Consider the following 19,161-nt stretch of genomic DNA (forward strand, 5'->3'; position numbering starts at 1 on the left):
GTTACAAACATCTTTTCTATAGGTTACTATTTAATTCCTTTGATTGTTTCCTTTACTATGTGGAAACATTTTACTTTGATAAAATATTGTTTATCTAATTGTGTTTTTGTTCTACTGCTTCTAGGTTCACAGCTGAAAAATATCATAGTTCAAGAAACGTTTTCCTTATGTTATTTTCCAGTGGTTTTGGAGTTTCAGGTCCTATATTTAAATGCTTAATCTGTTTGTTTGTTTGTTTGTTTTAAAGAAAACAAACTATCTTTTCTCATTATACATACTAATCCAAGTTTCCACTCCTTCCGCTCCTCCCATTCCCTCCACACACTCTCTCATCGCACCCCCATCCAGTCCTCAGAGAGGGCAAGGCAATTGCTTTGGGGAAGGTCCAAGGCCTTCCCTACTCTATATAGGCTGAGCAAGGTATCATCTAAAGACAATAGGTTCCCAAAAAGCCAATACATGCAGTAGAGATAAATCCTGGTGCCACTGACAGTGGCCCCGCTGTCTGCCCCAGCCGTGAAACTGTCAACCACATTCAGAGGGACTAGTTTGGTACTATGCTTGTTCCTTCCCAGTCCTGCTGGAGTTGGTGAGCTCCCACTAGCCCAGGTAGACTGTTTCAGTGGGTGGGCCCATCATGGTCTTGACCTCTTTGCTCATATTCTCATTCCTCCCACTCTTCAACTGGACTTCGGGAGCTCAGTCCATTGCTCTGATGTTGGTCTCTTGCCTCTGTTTCCATCAGTTGCTGGATGAAGGTTCTATGGTGACATTTAAGATATTCATCAGTTTGACTACAGGAGAAGTCAAGATCGGACTCCCTCTCCTCTATTGCTTAGGGTCTTAGCCGGGGTCATCCCTGTGGATTTCTGGAAATTTCTCTACAGCCAGGTTTCTTGTTAATCTGTTGTATCCTGTAAGAATTCTTCTAGGCATTTACAAGCAAATGTGTATATAGTAATCTTCCATTCTTTTAAAATAAAACACAAAGTACATACTTTGTGTGTTTTTCTATTCTTCTAACAATACATCATAGATTTCTTTGTATTACAGATTAAAGGGTGTGAACATTCTTTACTGTTGTCAGAGACTGTTCATTTGTTTCTGGCTGCCCAGACTAGAAATAACCACACAGAAATTATATTATTTGCAATACTGTTTGACCAATAGCTTAAGCATATTTTTAACTAGCTCTTATATCTTAAACTAACCATCTCTGTTAATCTGTATATGGCAACGTGGCTGTGGTTTACCAGGTAAAGTTCCCTCTGACGTCTGTCTATGGCCGGGCTACAAGGCTTCTCGCTGACTCTGTCTACTCTCTATGTATCTCTTTCAGCCTGGCTTTACTCTGTGAAGCCACTGTCCAAAAGACACTTTTCTATTAACTGATGACAATAAAACATATTCACAGCATACATCACCTCCCACATCACTACATATTCAGTGTTCGGTAATTTGGATGTATCATATTTTAATTGTTCTTTAAATATGAACATTTAAGATGTTTCGAGTCTCTGGCAATTAAAAATATACAATGTATGTATAACTTTGTAAGTTATTTCTCCTATTTTCTGACATACTTAAGTAACTTTTGGGGTGTACAATTACTTTAATGTGTGTATTTTTAGTGTTGAAAGACATTTGCCAACTATTGAGTAATTTTGTATTGAATGTAAGACAATGCAGGGGAAGGGAGGCACTTCTTCGGGGTCATTTGTGCTCTGTCCTTTGGACAGTCCCAAAGTTTCTGACAGTATCATACATTTTACCTTTCTTTTTTGGGGGGACCAGACTTAAGTCTAATCAGCTCTTTCTGACATGTGCTTTTGCTTTAAGATCAATGACAGACATTTGATTTTGTAGGAACTGATGACCATTTTCCAACTATTGCACTGGAATGGAAGCCTGAAAGCCCTCCGTGAAACAAAGTGCTCTCGACAGGTGAGACTTTCTGGTTGAAACAGGTTGGTGCGTTGAGGACAAGACAAGGAGTTTACCAAACTTTGAAGAGGCTTTCTTTATTCAGATGCTTCTGTTTGTGTAAATATATCGAGTGAAACCGCCTTTGTTTATGCATTTCTTTGTTTTAAATTTATATTTGCCTATTAAGTAAGAGCAGGGACGAGTGAAGAAATATTGAGTCAGGGACTGCCACACATTAAGAATGTTGGTACTGCAGAGGGTTGAGTAGAACATCTACTACAGTGAATGCAGAAGGAAGCAACCATAAGACAGTGTTGGATTCTAAGTGAAGTACTGAACTCTTCTTGTACATCTGCCCTGCCTACCTTCGAACTCTCCAGTATAGAAAGAAAGAGAATATAGGGTTTCTAAAATCTCCTCACTAAAGACATGCAGAATTCTTACAACAAAAGTTCCTCAAAAGAAATAAAAAGGATCATGAAGTTGGGCACACTGGCATTTAGTAACTTTCTTTTCTTTTCTTTTTTCTTTTTTCTTTTCTTTTCTTTTTTTTTTTGTTTAGAAGGATTCTCTTTCTTTTCCAGAGGCAAGGTCTCTGTATTCCTTCATTACTTACAATAGAAACCCTTCTTCTTTTTAATATTAAGTGTAAACTATATCCTGTATGCTTAACACATTTTTCTTGTTGTCCTCTGAGATTTATCCTTTCCTTATTCATCGTTAGAACTTAAAAGACAATAGTTTATTTTTGAAAATTTCCTAATAAGAATTTATATGAAGAACTAAGATGCTATAGTAAGTAAGAGGAGAGTGGAGGCACTGCAGGCCCAGTAATTTTTAGTTGTTCTTTGCTTAGAAAGACTGGCTTTCAGAATGTCAAAAATGGAAAAGAAATGAGTAGCTGACAATGGCTTTGGCAATTTTTCCCCTTTCCTTTGATTTTTGAAAGTCCTTTGAAATATGTTGGGCTGGTCATAAACACTTTTCCATGATTGTTTTTAATTTGTTAAGGTCATAAATAAATACCATATGTTCCTGAAAATAAAAATAAGCAAAGCATCCATTCCTCATGATCAAACATATATATGACAGCCTGATGGATTGATATTTTTTCACAGAAGAAATGAAAGTAGTTAATTTTTAATTATTTGCAAAAGTAAAAACTAGTGTATCACAAAAGTATCATTGTAATACCAATAATGATAATGCCTCCATTCTACAGTACATTTTGGAAGTTCTTTCTATGCTTATTGTGAACCATATGGATATTTGTCTTCCTTATGCTAACAAAGTGTTTACCACTCTACAGGCAGTGGGCTCTGGGAGCCAAAAATGAGGCATGCAACAATCTACTGTATTTGGAGCATCAACCGATTTATACTCTGAGGGTTAAGTGTATAATCACAAGGGCAAGCCGCACGCGGTGGACAAGTTTCATATGGCAAAAGTATTTTTCCATAGAGGCAATAGCCAGTAGTAATGTGTAATCTGAAGTAAACTCACCCCCAACTGGTACACCTGGGAGGCACATGAAAACACATTCCAAGAACAGTTTTGTATTTTTGAAGAAACTGAGATCCCAAGATTCTTGTCTGTTTTCTTGGAGTTTTCTCACAAGCACTCAAAATTCTCCACACAGCACTCTACTCTTGAACTGTGTTCCAACAACAAAGCACATCATCTAAATAGTCTTGGGTTTCAAAGTGTTCTAAAGTCCCCTTGACTGAAGGCTTCCTCTTTCCTGTAATAGGCATGCCCTAACCTCATTCTGCCTCAGCTCGTCTGTCTAACTCCTTTCCTCATTCTGTCTTGTTAAAGCCTGTTGTGCTGGTTGGGCCCAAAAATCCAGTGAAATGAATGAAACAATTTATATGTTGTTACAGAATATATTTTTGTGAACGTTATTGCCATTCCTAGTGTTATATTTTTACTCAGCCTGGAGGGACAGGCTTTGCAGGATTAAATTTGTTCATCCTTTCTTTTTCAGAAGTATGTCAATGGGATTTGGTTTCAGATTTTGAAAGTTAGTGTTGTTTAAAGGCCACATAACTGACTGGGGAAGTATGGAAGGCCTTTCACATGTGTCTTTGTTTCTGTCTATTGACACTCTGAACTTTTGTTTCTTGATTCTAGGAAGTCATCTCCTATTATTCCCAATATTCTTTAGATGAAAAGATGCGCAGCCACATGGCCCTGGACTGGATCATGAAGGAGCGCGAGTCCCCAGGAATTCTCTCTGAAGAGCTACGTGCAGCCCTGGGGCAGCTGGAGGAAGCCAGGAAGTCAGGACAAGAACTACGGTTTTACAAAGAAAAAAAAGAAATCCTGAGTTTGGCTCTGATTCAGATCTATAGTGATCCTGACCCTTCCTCACCCAGTGATGACCAGCTGAGCCTCACAACCCTGTGTGGCTATCATTAGCAAGCCCAGGTCTCAGGTTTCCTGAGGACTTTCACATCAGGAATCTCATTGGCAGAGGTTGTCAGAGATTTTAGCACAATAGTGACTACCTGAAGGGTGCACTACTCCCTACCCATTCTGTGAACAGAATGGGAAAGTAGTACTGGTCCAGACCCCAACTTCCATTTTCATATATGTTTTCAACTATGCCCTTAGGTTCTACTTCAGAATGAATGACAACAGAACTGATTGGAAAGTATTATTCAGGATTTAATCTAATCTAAAGTCTAGTTGACATGTGCCTTATTCCACACAAGGGGCCAGTACAAAAGCCTCCAAGAAAACAGCAGCAGTACTAGGGAAGGTAGCATGCTAACAACTTTTTGTTGTTGTTTCTTTATTAAATAATACCAATAAAAATTTCCACTTCCTCCCCTCCTTTCACTTTCCTCCATCTCCTCCACATATCCTCCTGCCCACCCCCCTCCAGTCCTAAGAGAGGGCAAGGCACCCTGCCCTGTGGAAAGTCCTAGGCCCTCCTTGCTACATCCAGACTTAGGAAGGTATGCATCCAAAGAGAATAGGATCTCAAAAAGCCACTACATGCATAGAGACAAATCCCAGTGCCACTATCTTTGGCCCTTCAGTCTGCCCCAATTGTCAACCACATTCAGAGAGTCCAGTTTGATCCCATTCTCATTCATTCCCAGTCCAGCTGGAGTTGGTGAGCTCATTAGCTCAGGCATACTGTCTCAGTGGGTGGACCAACCCCTCATGGTCCTGACTTCCTTGCTCATATTCTCCCTCCTTCTACTCTTCAACTGGACCTTGGGAGCTCAGTCCAGTGCTCCGATGTAGGAGCTCTGTCTCTATCTCCATCTGTCTCTGGACAAAGGTTCTATAGTGATAGTCAAGATAGTCATCAGTCTGATATAGAACAAGGCCAGTTCAGACATGCTCTCCTCCACTGCCCAGGGTCCTAGCTGGGGTCATCCCTGTGGAATCCTGGGAACCCTTCTAGAGTCAAGCCTCTTGCCAACCCCAAAATGGCTCCTTCAATTAAGATATCTCCTTCCTTGCTCCCATATCAGTCTTTCCTCCATCTCAACCATCCCACTCCCCAAAACTCTCCCTACCTCTCCTTCTCCCTTCCCCTCCTGATCCTTCTACCCCATACCCCACCCCCATGCTCCCAACTTTTGCCTGGCAATCTTGTCTGTTTCCAATTTCCAAGTAGACCTATATATGTTTTACTTTGAGTTCACCTTATTACTTAGCTTCTCTGGGCTCTATGCCCTTTGTTTATGGCTAGCATCCATTAATGAAAGAGTACATATTATATTCATATTTTTGTGTCAGGGTTATCTCACTTAGGATATAGTTTCCTACTTCCATCCATTTGCATGCAAAATTCAAGATGTCATTGTTTTTTTTACCGCTGAGTAGTACTCTAATGTGTAAATGTGCCATACTTTCTTTATCCATTCTTACATTGAGGAAGAATGATTCCAGGTTCTGGCTATAACAAATAATGCTGCTATGAGCATAGTTGAACAAATGCTTTTGTAGTATGATTGGGCATCTTTGGGTATATTCCCGAGTGGTATTGCTGGATCCTGATGTAGGTTGACTCCCAATTTCCTGAGAAACCGACACACTTATTTTCAAAGTGGTTGCACATGTTTTCAGTCCCACCAGCAATGAATGAGTGTTCCCCTTACTCCACACCCTCTCCAGCATAGGTTATCATTGGTGTATTTTATTTTAGCTATTCTGACAGGTGTAAGATGGTATCACAAAGTTGTTTTGATTTGCATTTCCATGATAGCTAAGGAAGTTGCACATGTCCTTAAGTATCTTTTGGCCATTTGAAATTCTTCTGTTGAGAATTCTTTGTTTAGTTCAATGCCCCATTTTTTAATTGGGTTATTTAGAATTTTAATGTCTAATTTCTAGAGTTCTTATATATTTTGGAGATCAGACCTTTGTCTGATGTGGGGTTGGTGAAGATCTTCCATTTAGCAGGTTGACTTTTTGTCTTAATGACTGTGTCCCTTGCTTTACAGAAACTTTTCAGTTTCAAGAGGTCCCATTTATTCATTGTTGCTCTTATTGTCTATGCTACTGGGGTTATACGTAGAAAGTGGTCTCTTGTGCCCATGCATTGAAGGCTACGTCTCACTTTCTCTTCTATCGGGTTCATTGTGGTCAGATTAATATTGAGGTCTTTAATCCATTTGGACTTGAGTTTTGTGCATGGTGATAGATATGGATCTATTTTCATTCTTATGCAGGTTGACATCTAGTTATGCCAGCACCATTTGCTGAAATTGCTTTCTTTCTTCCATTGTATAATTTTAGCTTCTTTGTCAAAAATCAGGTGTTCATAGGTGTGTGGATTAATATCCAGGTCTTCAATTCCGTTCCATTGGTCAATGTCTCTGTTTTTATGCCAATACCAAGCTGTTTTCATTACTGTAGCTCTGTAATAGAGTTTGATGTCAGGGATGGTAATTCCTCCAGGAGTTCCTTTATTGTATAGAATTGTTTTGGCTATCCTGGGTTTTTTGTTTTTCCATATAAAGTTGATTATTGTTCTTTCAAGGTCTGTGAAGAATTTTGATGGAATTTTGATGGGATTGTATTGAATCTATATATTGCCTTTGGTAGGATTGCAATTTTTACTATGTTGATCCTACCAATCCAAGAGCATGTGAGACCTTTCCATTTTCTGGTATCCTCTTCAATTTCTTTCAAAGACTTAAAGTTCTTGTCAAATAGATCTTTCACTTCCTTGATTAGTGTTACCCCAAGATAATTTATGCTATATGTGACTATTGTGAAAGGTGATATTTCTCCAATTTATCTCTCTGTTTCTTTATCCTTTGTGTACAGGAGAGATACTGATTTGTTTTTTGATTTGATCTTGTAGCCTGCCACATCACTGAAGGTATTTATCAGCTGTAGGAGGTCTCTGGTAGAGTTTTTGCGGTCACTTATGTACACCATCATATAATCTGCAAATAACAAAAGCTTGACTTCTTCCTTTCCAATTCGAATCCTTATCTCTTTTTGTCACCTTGATCTCCTTACTAAAACTTCAAAAACTATGTTGAAGAGATATGGAGACAGTAGACAGCCTTGTCTTGCTCCTGATTTAAGTGGAATAGCTTTGAGTTTCTCTCCATTTAACTTGATATTAGCTGTCAGCTGTATATTGCTTTTATTATATTTAGATATGATCTTTGTATCCTTATCTCTCCAAGACCTTTATCATAAAGGGGTATTGAATTTTGTCAAATGCTTTTTCAGCATCTAATGAAATGATTATATGGTTTTTTTTCTTTCAGTTTATTTATATGGTGGATTACATTGATAGATTTTCGTATGTTGAACCAGCCCTGCATCTCTGGGATGAAGCTTATTTGACCATAATGGATGATTTTTCTAATGTGTTCTTGGATTCGGTTTGCCAGTATTTTATTGAGAATTTTTGCATTGATGTTCATGAGTAAGATGCTCTATAATTCTCTTTCTTGATTGAGTCTTTGTGCAGTTTTGGTATCAGGGTAACTGTAGCTTCATAAAAAGAGTTTGGCAATGACCCTTCTGTTTCTATTATGTGGAAGACTTTGAGGAGTATTGGTATTAGCTCTTCTTGGAAGTTCTGGTAGAATTCTGCACCAAAACCATCTGGCCTTTGGCTTTTTTGATTGGGAGGTTTTTGATGACAGCTTCTATTTCCTCGCAACTTATAGGTCTATTTAAATCACCTGGTCCTGATTTAATGTTGATATGTGGTATCTATCTAAAAAATTGTTCATTTCTTTTACTACATTTTCCAATTTTGTGGAGTACAGGTTTTTGTAGTAAGACCTAATGATTCTCTATATTTCCTCAGTGTCTATTGTTATGTCCCCCTTCTCATTTCTGATTTTGTTCATCTGGGTGTTCTCTCTCTCTGCCTTTTGATTAGTTTGAGTAGGGGTTTGTCAATCTTGTTGATTTTCTCAAAGAACCAGCTCTTTGTTTCATTGATTCTTTGAATTGTTTTCTGTGTTTTTATGTTGTTGATTTCAGTCCTCAGTTTAATTATTTCCAATCTTCTACACCTCCTGGATGAGTCTGCTTTTTTTTCTAGAAGTTTCAGGTGTGCTGTTAAGTCTTTAATGTGAGTTTTCTCCATTTTCTTTATGTGGGCACTTAGTGCTATGAACTTTCCACTTAACATTGCTTTCATAGTGTCCCATAGGTATGTTGTATCCTCATTCTTGTTGAATTCAAGGAAGACTTTAGTTTTTTTCTTTATTTCTTCCTTGACCCAGGGGTGATTCAGTAGTTGACTGTTTAGTTTCTATGAGTTTGTAGGCTTTCTAGGGGTAGTATTGTTGTTAAATTCTAACTTTACTCCATGGTGATCTGATTAGACACAGGTGGTTACTCCAATTTTTTTTGTATATGTGGATGTTTGCTTTGTTACCAAGTATGTGATCAATTTTCGAGTAGGTTCCATGAGATGCTGAGAAGAAGGTATATTCTTTTATGTTTTGGTGGAATGTTCTATAGATGTCTGCTAAGTCCATTTGATTCATTACATCTGTTAGTTCTCTTATTTCTTTGTTAAGTTTCTGTCTGGTTGACCTGTCCATTGGTGAGAGAGGAGTTTTAAAATCTCCTACTATTAGTGCGTGGGGTTTGATGTATGATTTGAGTTCTAGTAGTGTTTCTTTTATATATGTGGGTGCTTTTATATTAGGGGCATAGATATTCAGGATTGAGACTTCATCTTGATGAATGAGTATAAAGTGTCCTTCTCCATCTCTTCTGATTGATTTTAGTTTGAAATCAATTTTGTTAGATATTAGGATGGCCACACCTGCTTGTTTCTTAGGTCTATTTGATTGGAAAACCTTTTCCCAACTCTTTACTCTGAGGTAGTGTCTGTTTTTGAGCTTGAGGTATGTTTCTTGTAAGCAGCAGAATGCTGGATCCTGTTTTCAAATCCATTCTCTTCACCTGTGCCTTTTAATAGGTGAATTGAGTCCATTGATATTAAGTGATATTAATGACCAGTGGCTGTTAACTCCGGTCATTTTTTGATGGTAGTGTTTGTGTGTTTTCCTTCTTTGAGTTGTGTTGGTGGAGGGTTGTCAGATGTCTGTGCTATTGTGGGTGTTGTTGGCTTCCTTGGGTTTATGTTTTCCTTCTAGTAGTCTGGGCTTGCATCCATGGTCTCTTAGAGTCTGCAGCACATCTATAGAAGACCTTCTGACTTTCATGGTTTCCATTGAGTAGCCAGGTGTAATTCTGATAGGTTTACCTTTATATGTTACTTGATATTTTTCCTTTGCAGCTCTTAAAATTCTTTCTTTATTCTGTATATTTTGTGTTTTGATTATTATATGGTGAGGGGATTTTTGTTTTGATCCAGTCTATTTGGTGTTCTGTAAGCTTCTTGTACCTTCATAGGAATATCCTTCTTAGGTTGGGAAAGGCTTTTTTTTTATACTTTTGTTATATATATTTTCTGGGCCTTTGAGCTGGAGTTCTCCTTTTTCTCCTCCTATTATTTTTAGGTTTGGTCCTTTCATGGTGTCCCAGAGTTCCTGGATGCTTTGTGTTAAGAATTTGTGGGATTTGCTATTTTCTTTGATCAATGAGTCTATTTCCTCTCTAGTATCTTTAGTGCCTGAGATTCTTTCTTCTATCTCTTGTATTCTTTTGGTTATACTTGCCTCTGTATTTCCTGTTCATTTATCCAGATTTTCCATATCCAGCCTTCCCTCGGTTTGTGTTTTCTTTATTACCTTCATTTCGGTTTTCAAGTTTTGAACTGTTTCATTTACCTATTTGTTTGCTTTTTCTTGGTTTTCTTGGGTATTTTTGAGGGATTTATTACTTTCTTCTAACTTTTTGTTTGTCTTCTCTTTCATTTCTTTAGGGGAGTTTTTCACTTCCTGTTTCAAGGTCTCCATCATTTTCATAAGGTTTCATTGAAAGTCATTTTCTTCTACTTATTCAGGGTTAGGATGTTTAAGTCTTTGTGTTACCCTGTTGCTTTTCAGGATGTTCAAGAAAGTCTTGCATTGGTGCCTACCCATCTCTTCCTTCAAATGAGGAGAGCAGAATCTTGGCATCTTGGTCCAATCTTTGCTGTGGCTGACTGAGTACTTGGGAGTTTTTCTTGGTCTGCCCTCTTTTTGGTCCCCTCAGCACTGGAGCAGGCTGTGTTTGAAGATTCCAAGGAACTCACAGGCAAAAGGCAGGCTTGGGAGCAGGACGGGTTGTGGGAAGGCCCAGGGACACTCCCAGTTAGCTGACCAGAAAACCTAGGGAGATGTGGGTGGGCCCCTATGTTCTGGCCCACTTGGTAAATTCCAGTAGAGTGCGGCATCTGGCTGTCCAGGCTTGTGGGTGCCGACTCACCTCTCAGATCCCCTCAGCACTGAAGCAGGCTGTGTACCAGGGTTCCAAGGACCTCGAAGATGAAAAGGTGGGCTTGGGAGCAGGGTGGGATGGGGTAAAGAAATCCAAGCAGCAGGAACACACTCTGCTGGATGACCAGAAAAGCTTAGGGAATTGGGAGGGGGGGTGCCTGGAATCTGGGAAGGTCCCAGAGAGTGGCCCTTCTGGCTGTCTGGCCGTGTGGCTACCGACTCACCTCTCCGGTCCCTCAGGATCTCTTTCAGGGTTTCAAGGAAGCTGTTGTCGTTGTTAAAGACAGGGTTTCTCTGTGTATCCCTGTCTATCCTGGATCTCATTCTGTAGACTAGGTTGGCCTTAAACTCAGAGATTTGCATGCCTCTTCTTCCTGAGTGCATTAAAGACATGTGCCACCACCATGTAGCTGATAACAACTTTTAAAATACATAAAATTAAATAATTAGTACAGATTATTTGAAAATAAAATGTACAACAGTCAGCATATTCTTGAGTACTCCTGAAAATTACTCTATTCTCATCATGTATTGTGAAATTAGTTTTAATAACAAAATTATTACATGTCATGTTTCTCAGACAAGAAGAAATTAAGCTACACAACTGCCGTAGTCCAATATCCTAAGAAGGTAATGGTATACAATTTTAGATAGATTTCATCTTAAAATGTTATTTTAACAACAATCACATTGCTGTCCATAATGAGGCTAAATGTCATCTAGAAGAGAAGGAATCAGGATTGTTTTTGTTTGTTGAATAAATTTTTAAGCAAAAGAAAATTTATATTTAATTTTTTTCACAAAATCTTTAACATTTCAAATCCATCTCATTTCCATATGCTGGCAGTGATATTTATATGTGGTACATCTTTACTGTATTTACGACCTTTGGTAATGACCACCTCAAAGGGATGATATCTGATTAGATATAAGAACAGGGCTTAGATGGGTCAACATCAAACTCACCTAATATTTTATGATTATGACACTGCACAGATTCTGTGAACTGAAATGATGGAAACTGCTCTCTCTCTTGGAATAGTACCAGAAGCTTCAGCAAAAGTAACAAAGATCATAGCCATAGCTGGCCCCATCTAATAGTAAGTCAACTTCAGCCAAGACATTGTGCTGACAGATCATCACACACACATCTGTAACACTGGTACAGAGAAACATAGGTGAGGAAAAAAAAATCCCACCTGTCTTGTTCTCAATACTGCACTGTGGAAAGAGACTAAAGTAAAGGAGTCTCTTTACTTTAAGAGTAAAAAAGGAACGTGGAGCCTGGAAGCTGGTTGTTGTTATGAACTCCTTGAAAATCAGACAAAAAGTCACAGACTAGCTCATAGCATAATATAACTATATCAGAAAATATATGGATGCCACTAAAATTCACGGATTGTCCCAGAGTATCCCTGACCCATAGTTTGGAACTCACAATTTTAAAAGCATTCATAGTTTTAAATTTCACATCAGAGACCCAGTGTATCTTAGATCTAGTCCATAGACCCTACTTCTAAGATGACTACCACCATTCTTAAACAAAAAACTGTATTGTTTGGGCAAAGATAGTTTAATTTTTGCAAAATCAAAATATACCATGTTGTTATAAAAAAAAACAACAAACCAAGACGAAGAAGTTACTAAATGTAGGCAATTGTATCAGAATATTACAGATTTAATAAAACTACTCTCCCACCAATGTTTTGAATTTGGTTCCCCGCTTTTTCTAATGCTATTGTTCACTTGTACTTTTGCTCTTAATATCAACTATTTCTAACAAGGAAAAGAATCAAGCCATTAGTTCTTCACTGTGAATCTGATTATTGCAGTCTGGACACAAACAAATAGGAAAAATCCAAAAGTTTATAATTCTCCTATTTCTTTAGGGAAAATGTTTTCATCTAAAAGGATTGTAGTTGACTATAGTTGAGATGTTTTAGAGCCCTTATTTTTATTGTACAGTGCCTTTCTTTGTAGACAAAGCCCCAAAGGAGACAGTTTCCTTACCTCTGACTATGTCCATGGTTAAACACTGGTCCAAATATTGTCACCTACTGATTTTTGTGGTGTTATAAGAACTCAAAGCATAGTCTTCTATGCTAAAACTTAATGTTAATGATACAAGTATGCCAATACTGTTTTTGTCTATGATTCCAAGGTAATAGAACTCATTTTCTCTTCCCCAGTGGTTTTGGCTATGCATCTAAAATACCCAAAGAGCTCTAAAAATCTTAAATAGTCAGAAAATTCTAAGGTTGATGGAATCAAACTTTTTGGATGAATGGTCTAGGCACCAGTAATGTATATATCTCATCAGACAGTTTTAATGTATAGCCAAGTTGTCAGCTACTGCTCAGTTTTTCTAGTCATCACTGACTCAAATCTATTATCGACCAGTAGAATCATTGCCCTTCTTGACCTTGAACCCAAACCCAAATTTGGAACTCTTCTAGGCGACACAGGAGTAGATACTTTTTCTTAAACACCTTTTCCTCCCTGTAATCCAGAACTAAAACAGAAAAAGTGTTCACACAGACACACACTGGGAAGGGAGGGATCAGTTTACATTATAACAGAGACGAGGAATACTGGAAGATGACATGGCAAAATACAACCCTGAAAGACACACTTTCAGTGACCTACTCCAATCAGTGTTCATATCCAGTGAACTTCCTCCCATGCTTCTGATCACACTTCAGTCTTTTATATTGTAGCCTGAAATTACTTAATACATCTTTTACTGAGCAGTATGGCCTTGGTCTCTCAGGTGAGGGCACAGAAAGAAGGTTGTTCTGAAAGCTAGAAAATATCAAAAGGAGCAAAGAGATAGTTTTGTTTTGTTTGTTTTGTTTTCTTTCAAAAGAGCACCTTGGCACCAATGTTCAGTGTTACTTTTAACCACCCTGCTAGGAATCAAACCATTACAGCCTCCATCTATAAGCTGATAGTAAAATGCCCATGTTTCAATCTAAGTAAACGTTGGTCACATTTTTTGTCTGGGCAAAGCAGGTATTAGGAAAGTGAACATAATTTTAAACTTTCCTCTGAAAGCTGTTGATTTCTAAAGAATGCCGATTTCCAGTGGGAAATTATCAAATTGCTCTCTGCAGACAGTTCATAATTTCGACATGAATTGTGTTCCATGAGTTCACTTTTAAACAAGTTAATTCAACTCTGAGGGTGGTGGTGGTGGTGGTGGTGTGGTGTGGTGTGTGTGTGTGTGTGTGTGTGTGTGTGTGTGTGTGTGTGTTGAAGAGCAAGATAAGAGTTGATGACAAGACTGCTTAGCTATAGAGTACCTAAAATTTTGATCCATGAAACCTAATATGGGCTTATAAACCAAGCAGGGTTTTAGCTCAGTGGTAGAGCATTTTGCTTGCATGTGCAAGGCCCTAGTGTGATCTCCAGATCCAGAAGGTAGAACAAGGAGCAGCTGTGGGTATGGGGTCCCATACTAAAACATCTCCCTGGGTATATTTCTCAATTCCAGATTGGTTGTCCTTATTTTCCTTCCTTCCACTCCCTACCCCTACTTAATCATGGTCTCTTATACCAACTTTCTGAAACCCCCCCCCCAAAAAAAGACTTTTTCTATAAGAAAAACAAATCAGGATTTGACATCTCGCATTACATAGTTTTTCACAGGTGTGCACACACATATTCATTATTGCTCATGTTTCAGGATCTACTTTAAGTTCTGGCTCTGTTTTTACAGTGGTTCTTTCCTCTTGTATCAAGATATAAGCCATTTGAATGAGTCACCCCAATCAAGTCCAATCCAAGAACTGAGTACCATCATGGTCTGAGTTGATAGCTATGCTCAGACCTATGCTACTTGTCTGTCTCTCTAGAACCAATGGTCAAGTCAAGCCCATTGAAACAACTTAGACCTAGTGAAAAAGGAGGAGGGCAAATATAAGTTCAGCTACCAGAGGTAAAATGGCAACTTCCCAGGACATTTAAAAATGATTTCCTTCCCAAGGATCTTCAAAGACAGTATAACCAATAGAAGAAATGCAGTCTCTCAAACCATAAATTGGGAAAAAGACTTCTGGGTAAACAGAAACAACAGATGTGTACTATGAATACATTGTACATTTTCCAAACATCAAATGCTTCCTCGAAGGACAAACTGCCACTATTAAAGATGCTCAAAAGAATATTCTCCTCAGAAGGGAAAACCAAAAATGCTTCCAGACCAATCACATAGGAATACATAGACACCCTGAGGATTCCTGAGGGAATGTTGCTCACTTATATGTAAGAATTCTGTTACCCATGGAAACCCAATCATATTTATTACTCTGCAGTCACACTTCATGTATCTTCAGAACTGATGGATTGGTGTTATGCAAGTGAGTCAGAGATTGTGTCTGGTTTGTTTCTGCTGGGAACTGGCTTTCATTATCACTGGCTGCTAATGAGCCTTAATAAAAGGAGAAATGGTTATCCCAACAAGTGCAAACAGTTGGAGCAAAAATGCACTGTTCAATAGCCTGACTTTATTCATCCGTGTTTATGACTGAGTGATTTAAAAACCTTAAGCATGCCTTTCTGACCTGTGAGTTGTGACTTAGGCAGTCATAACAGTATGTGGGAAACAAATTATTCAGAGGTGACCTATTGTGTCTACTCAGACATTGTACTAGTTCCATCAGTGATTTGTTGATGATACCTGAAAGTAAGTAGTATTTGGTGAAAGCTGATTTCCATAGAAAAAATCTGAAAACACAGATGATCTATTGAAATTCCAGTTTACTAGGAGAACTAAAAGGTCAACTTGGTACTACACATAACTGAAATTTAAAAGAACAAGATGTTGTACCTTTCAGTTAATCAATCAAACAATATGGGCTATCTATCATCTATCTATCTGTCTGTCTGTCTGTCTATTTATCAATCATCTATCTAATCTATCATCTATCTATCCATCTATCACTTACCATCTCTACCTATTTATCTATTGATAAAAAAATCTTGGATTAAAAAAAACTTATGGTCTCTTCAAGTATCATAAGTGCCAAAATAAAGTTCTTTTTTTCATAAATGAAGACATTTGTTAAAGAACCTTCTGTAGGTTAAAACAACTTTCTTTTCATTATGCCTTTTATTTAGCGCATTCTTATTGGCAACATGTTTGAGAATCTTTTCTCATTCCCCCACATTAATCAAGGACAGTATCTCTTTGCCCAGTTTACCAACTGTCTGTGAAAAGTCAAGGGGACTTTACTAGCACCTTGTGGAAAAGAGGCTTTGCCACATGTGAAACTTCAACCCAGACATTGCAAGTGTCACGCATGTTGACAGTAGAAGTTACAGGCCCTAAAATAAATGGCCTAAAGATTAAAAAGTTAGAAATTATTATATCCAGTTAGAAAGGAGCATGTCAGAGTTATGCTAACAGTCATAACAGTGTGGCAGGCTTCTCTGGGGTAGTTTTTATTTACCTGAGACTTTTCTTCTTAATAACCAGACAACCTTTATTCTCTACACATTCCCTCCTCCTCCCTCCCAAAACTTGTCACCACCATCCAACTTTCCAAGCCCTTCTTCAAGCTTCATTTAGTCAGTTATGCTGACAATGAACATGATTGCTTCCCTGTTAATTTCTACTCTTCGATTATTTTAGGAATTTAATTTTCAAAATTTCAGAACAAAACATTTTCTTTTACTCACAATACTTGTTGCAAAACAGAAAACTTTGATTCTAAGTCTTGCAACCTTATTTTTCCCTTCATGCCCGAGAAGCCACTTTTTTGCTGGATTCAATCTTCAGTTTCTTTTTCATGTTGTCTAGTTACACATTTCGTTTGGTCAGTTCAGATTACTTTGTAGTCACATTGAGAATTAAAGTTCTGTAGGACTAGTCAAAGTAAACTGATTTTGTAGTAATAAAGACATTCTCATTTACTTTTATTCCCAATACAATCTCTCTCTCTCTCTCTCTCTCTCTCTCTCTCTCTCTCTCTCTCTCTCCTCCCCCTCTCTTTCTCCTGCCTTCCTTCCTCTTATTGTTATTTGGATTATTATTCATCACCCACAAACAATATTGCATATGTGTGTCATTTTACAATGACCAGATTTGCTAGAAAAGTGTGCAAAGCTTTTCTTTGCTCAATAGGTTTCCGTAACTTTGAAATTGGAAGTCCTTTATATTCAATATATAATTTATAGATCCAAGCAGCCACCCCAGGACCCTGAAACCTTGGAGTGGCCAGATGACACCTAAGCATTCACCCTGGGGCCCGAGCACCACTTATGATGAGCAAATATGTGATGGAGAGATGAGAAAGATAGAGTATGAACATTTAGTGGAGAGATGGAAGAGAAAGTGCAGAGAGGTTTATGCACCATGGAGAGAGGTGGAAGTGCAGACATGGTGAGGAGCAGGTGGATATGAGAAACCTATGCAATCACCTAAGGCTATGGTGATGTCAGATCTGGCTGTCCCTTAAGGCCATGTCTGGGTTCACGGCCCTACCACAGCCCAGGTCTGTGTTGCTACCTGAGACTATGTTGATCTCCATGGCCAGGCTGCTACCTGGTGCCTGTGGCCATGGCACACAACACTCGAGCTTCAGGAGTTCAGTTACCAGAGCGCAAGGCAGGCATCGAAGGCTTCATCTCCAGAATGTCTCTTGCTACTGCTGTGTCTTTACATGTTTGCCACTGCCATTTTACTCTGGTATTTGGCATTGTGTGAACGGGTGTGGAGACATCCCCACGGCCTTTAATGTAGTGTGATTATCCTGGAAATATTCCATTCTACTGGGCATTTTTACCTGTGGATTACTCTTTCCTCTTTAAGCTGTAAGTTTTAACTGAAATAGTGATTTAATACAACAGTGTTACTTTGAATAGAACGTTGATGATTAAGGGTTTTTAACAAATGTAGTTAGAGATCATGATAGAGGTTAGTTTAGTGGGAAAATTAATATAGGTAAAAATCGGATCGAGTGTTGTTCCCCTGTGCAGCAGCAGCCTGGGATCAAACTAATTTGAGTAACCTGTGCTGCCACTTGAGGCCATGGTGATATCCTGGCCTGGACTGCCCCTGAGGGCCATATCAGGGTCCGAGTTTCTGCTGTAGGCAGGATCTGTGTTGATGTTTTCATGTTTCCACCAAAATCTATGAGTACGTCAGTGGTTTGGGCAACCACCTCAAGATGTGTTGATATCCGAGCACTGTGCTGAACTGGCCTGGATGGCCACCACACACAAGAGAGCCAGCTCTGCTGCTTGAGGTGTCAGAGGAGAGTTGATCCTGGGAATCCTAGCTCCACCCCCCTCAATGGCCACATGGTGGGAGGAGAGGCACTTTGGAGACCCTGACCAACTTCCTTACCACCAGGCCCAGATCCAGGCCCACCCCAACACCTGCTCCATCTGTGAGCTGTTGATCCCGTGGAAGCATAGCCACAAGATCCCCACGACTCTGGGTAAAAGCAGGATATATGAAAGAAGTCTCTGTGGTGGGCGGCGGCGAGGGGGTGGGGGTGTTCAGTATTGATGGTGTAGCAGAAGCCAAGGCTCTGAACCAGACCAAGAACTTATTGCAATGAACATTTGCAAGTAAAGCTGTTTGGACAAAAGAGTATATATACTGCATGTTACACCACAGCACCCAATGCCAATACAACAAAAGAATATGTGATGGCAAGGTGGGGAACAGGAGTGGTGAGGTAGGAAGGGTACAAGAAGAGAGACAGCTGTGACAGGTATAATAAAGGTTGTGATTGACAGAGGAGCAGGTCATTGCCCAGGGGGTTCTGCAAGATATACTTTTTTTTTTTTTTTTACCTTGAGTTTTATTTTTTCTATTTTCTTTTTCAGGGGAGGTTACAAAGCTGGAAGGAGGATATAGAAAGACTGGGAAATGGGAGGGACTGGGGTGCATGTTGTGACATTTCCAGAGAATTGATAATAAAATTCCATTGAAGAAAATATATAATCTATGTAGACCTTGACAGTTTCTCTGTTTTTATAGCAAAAATATTTCTTATATTTCAACAGTAAGAAAAGATAGATACCTTGTGTTTTTCTGTGTAACATTTACAAAAAGTGGGGAACTTGAAATAATACATGTGCCAAACAATATCACTTTCTGAAATTAAACCAAAATTTTAAAAACTTCCCTCATACCTGCAACAGACTGAAAAGTAAGGGCTTTCCTGGTGGTTAGTTCTCGAATGTGAACTGTGAGGTGCTCCAGTGTGTAAGAGGGAAAAGTCCCTGAAATCCAGTCACAGAATGGAAAAATGAGAATTTTCTTTTAATAACTCAGAAAGAAGGCAAATATTCCATTGTGGAAAGCATTCAAACTCAATAGGAGTTACAAAATAAGAAATTCTAGCTTTCAGCCTCATTCAATCAGGTTGGAGGTGAATATTTATAA

The 19,161-nt window shown here is 38.7% G+C and overlaps 1 protein-coding gene across 1 annotated transcript in view; it reads left to right on the forward strand.

Annotated features, from left to right (window-relative positions):
- Lix1 (limb and CNS expressed 1) overlaps nt 1-12,474 on the forward strand; it is a 57,119-nt gene extending 44,645 nt beyond the window's left edge. Inside the window, exons 5-6 of the mRNA XM_048422162.3 lie at nt 1,867-1,944; nt 4,060-12,474. Coding sequence (XP_048278119.2) covers nt 1,867-1,944; nt 4,060-4,347 — 366 coding nt within the window. The 3' untranslated portion in view covers nt 4,348-12,474. The remainder of the gene's footprint in view (nt 1-1,866; nt 1,945-4,059) is intronic.
- The last annotated feature ends 6,687 nt before the right edge of the window (nt 12,475-19,161 follow it).

This window comes from Myodes glareolus, chromosome 1 (genome assembly GCF_982192425.1).
Source record: "Myodes glareolus chromosome 1, mMyoGla1.1, whole genome shotgun sequence".
Taxonomy (NCBI): Eukaryota; Metazoa; Chordata; class Mammalia; order Rodentia; family Cricetidae; genus Myodes; species Myodes glareolus.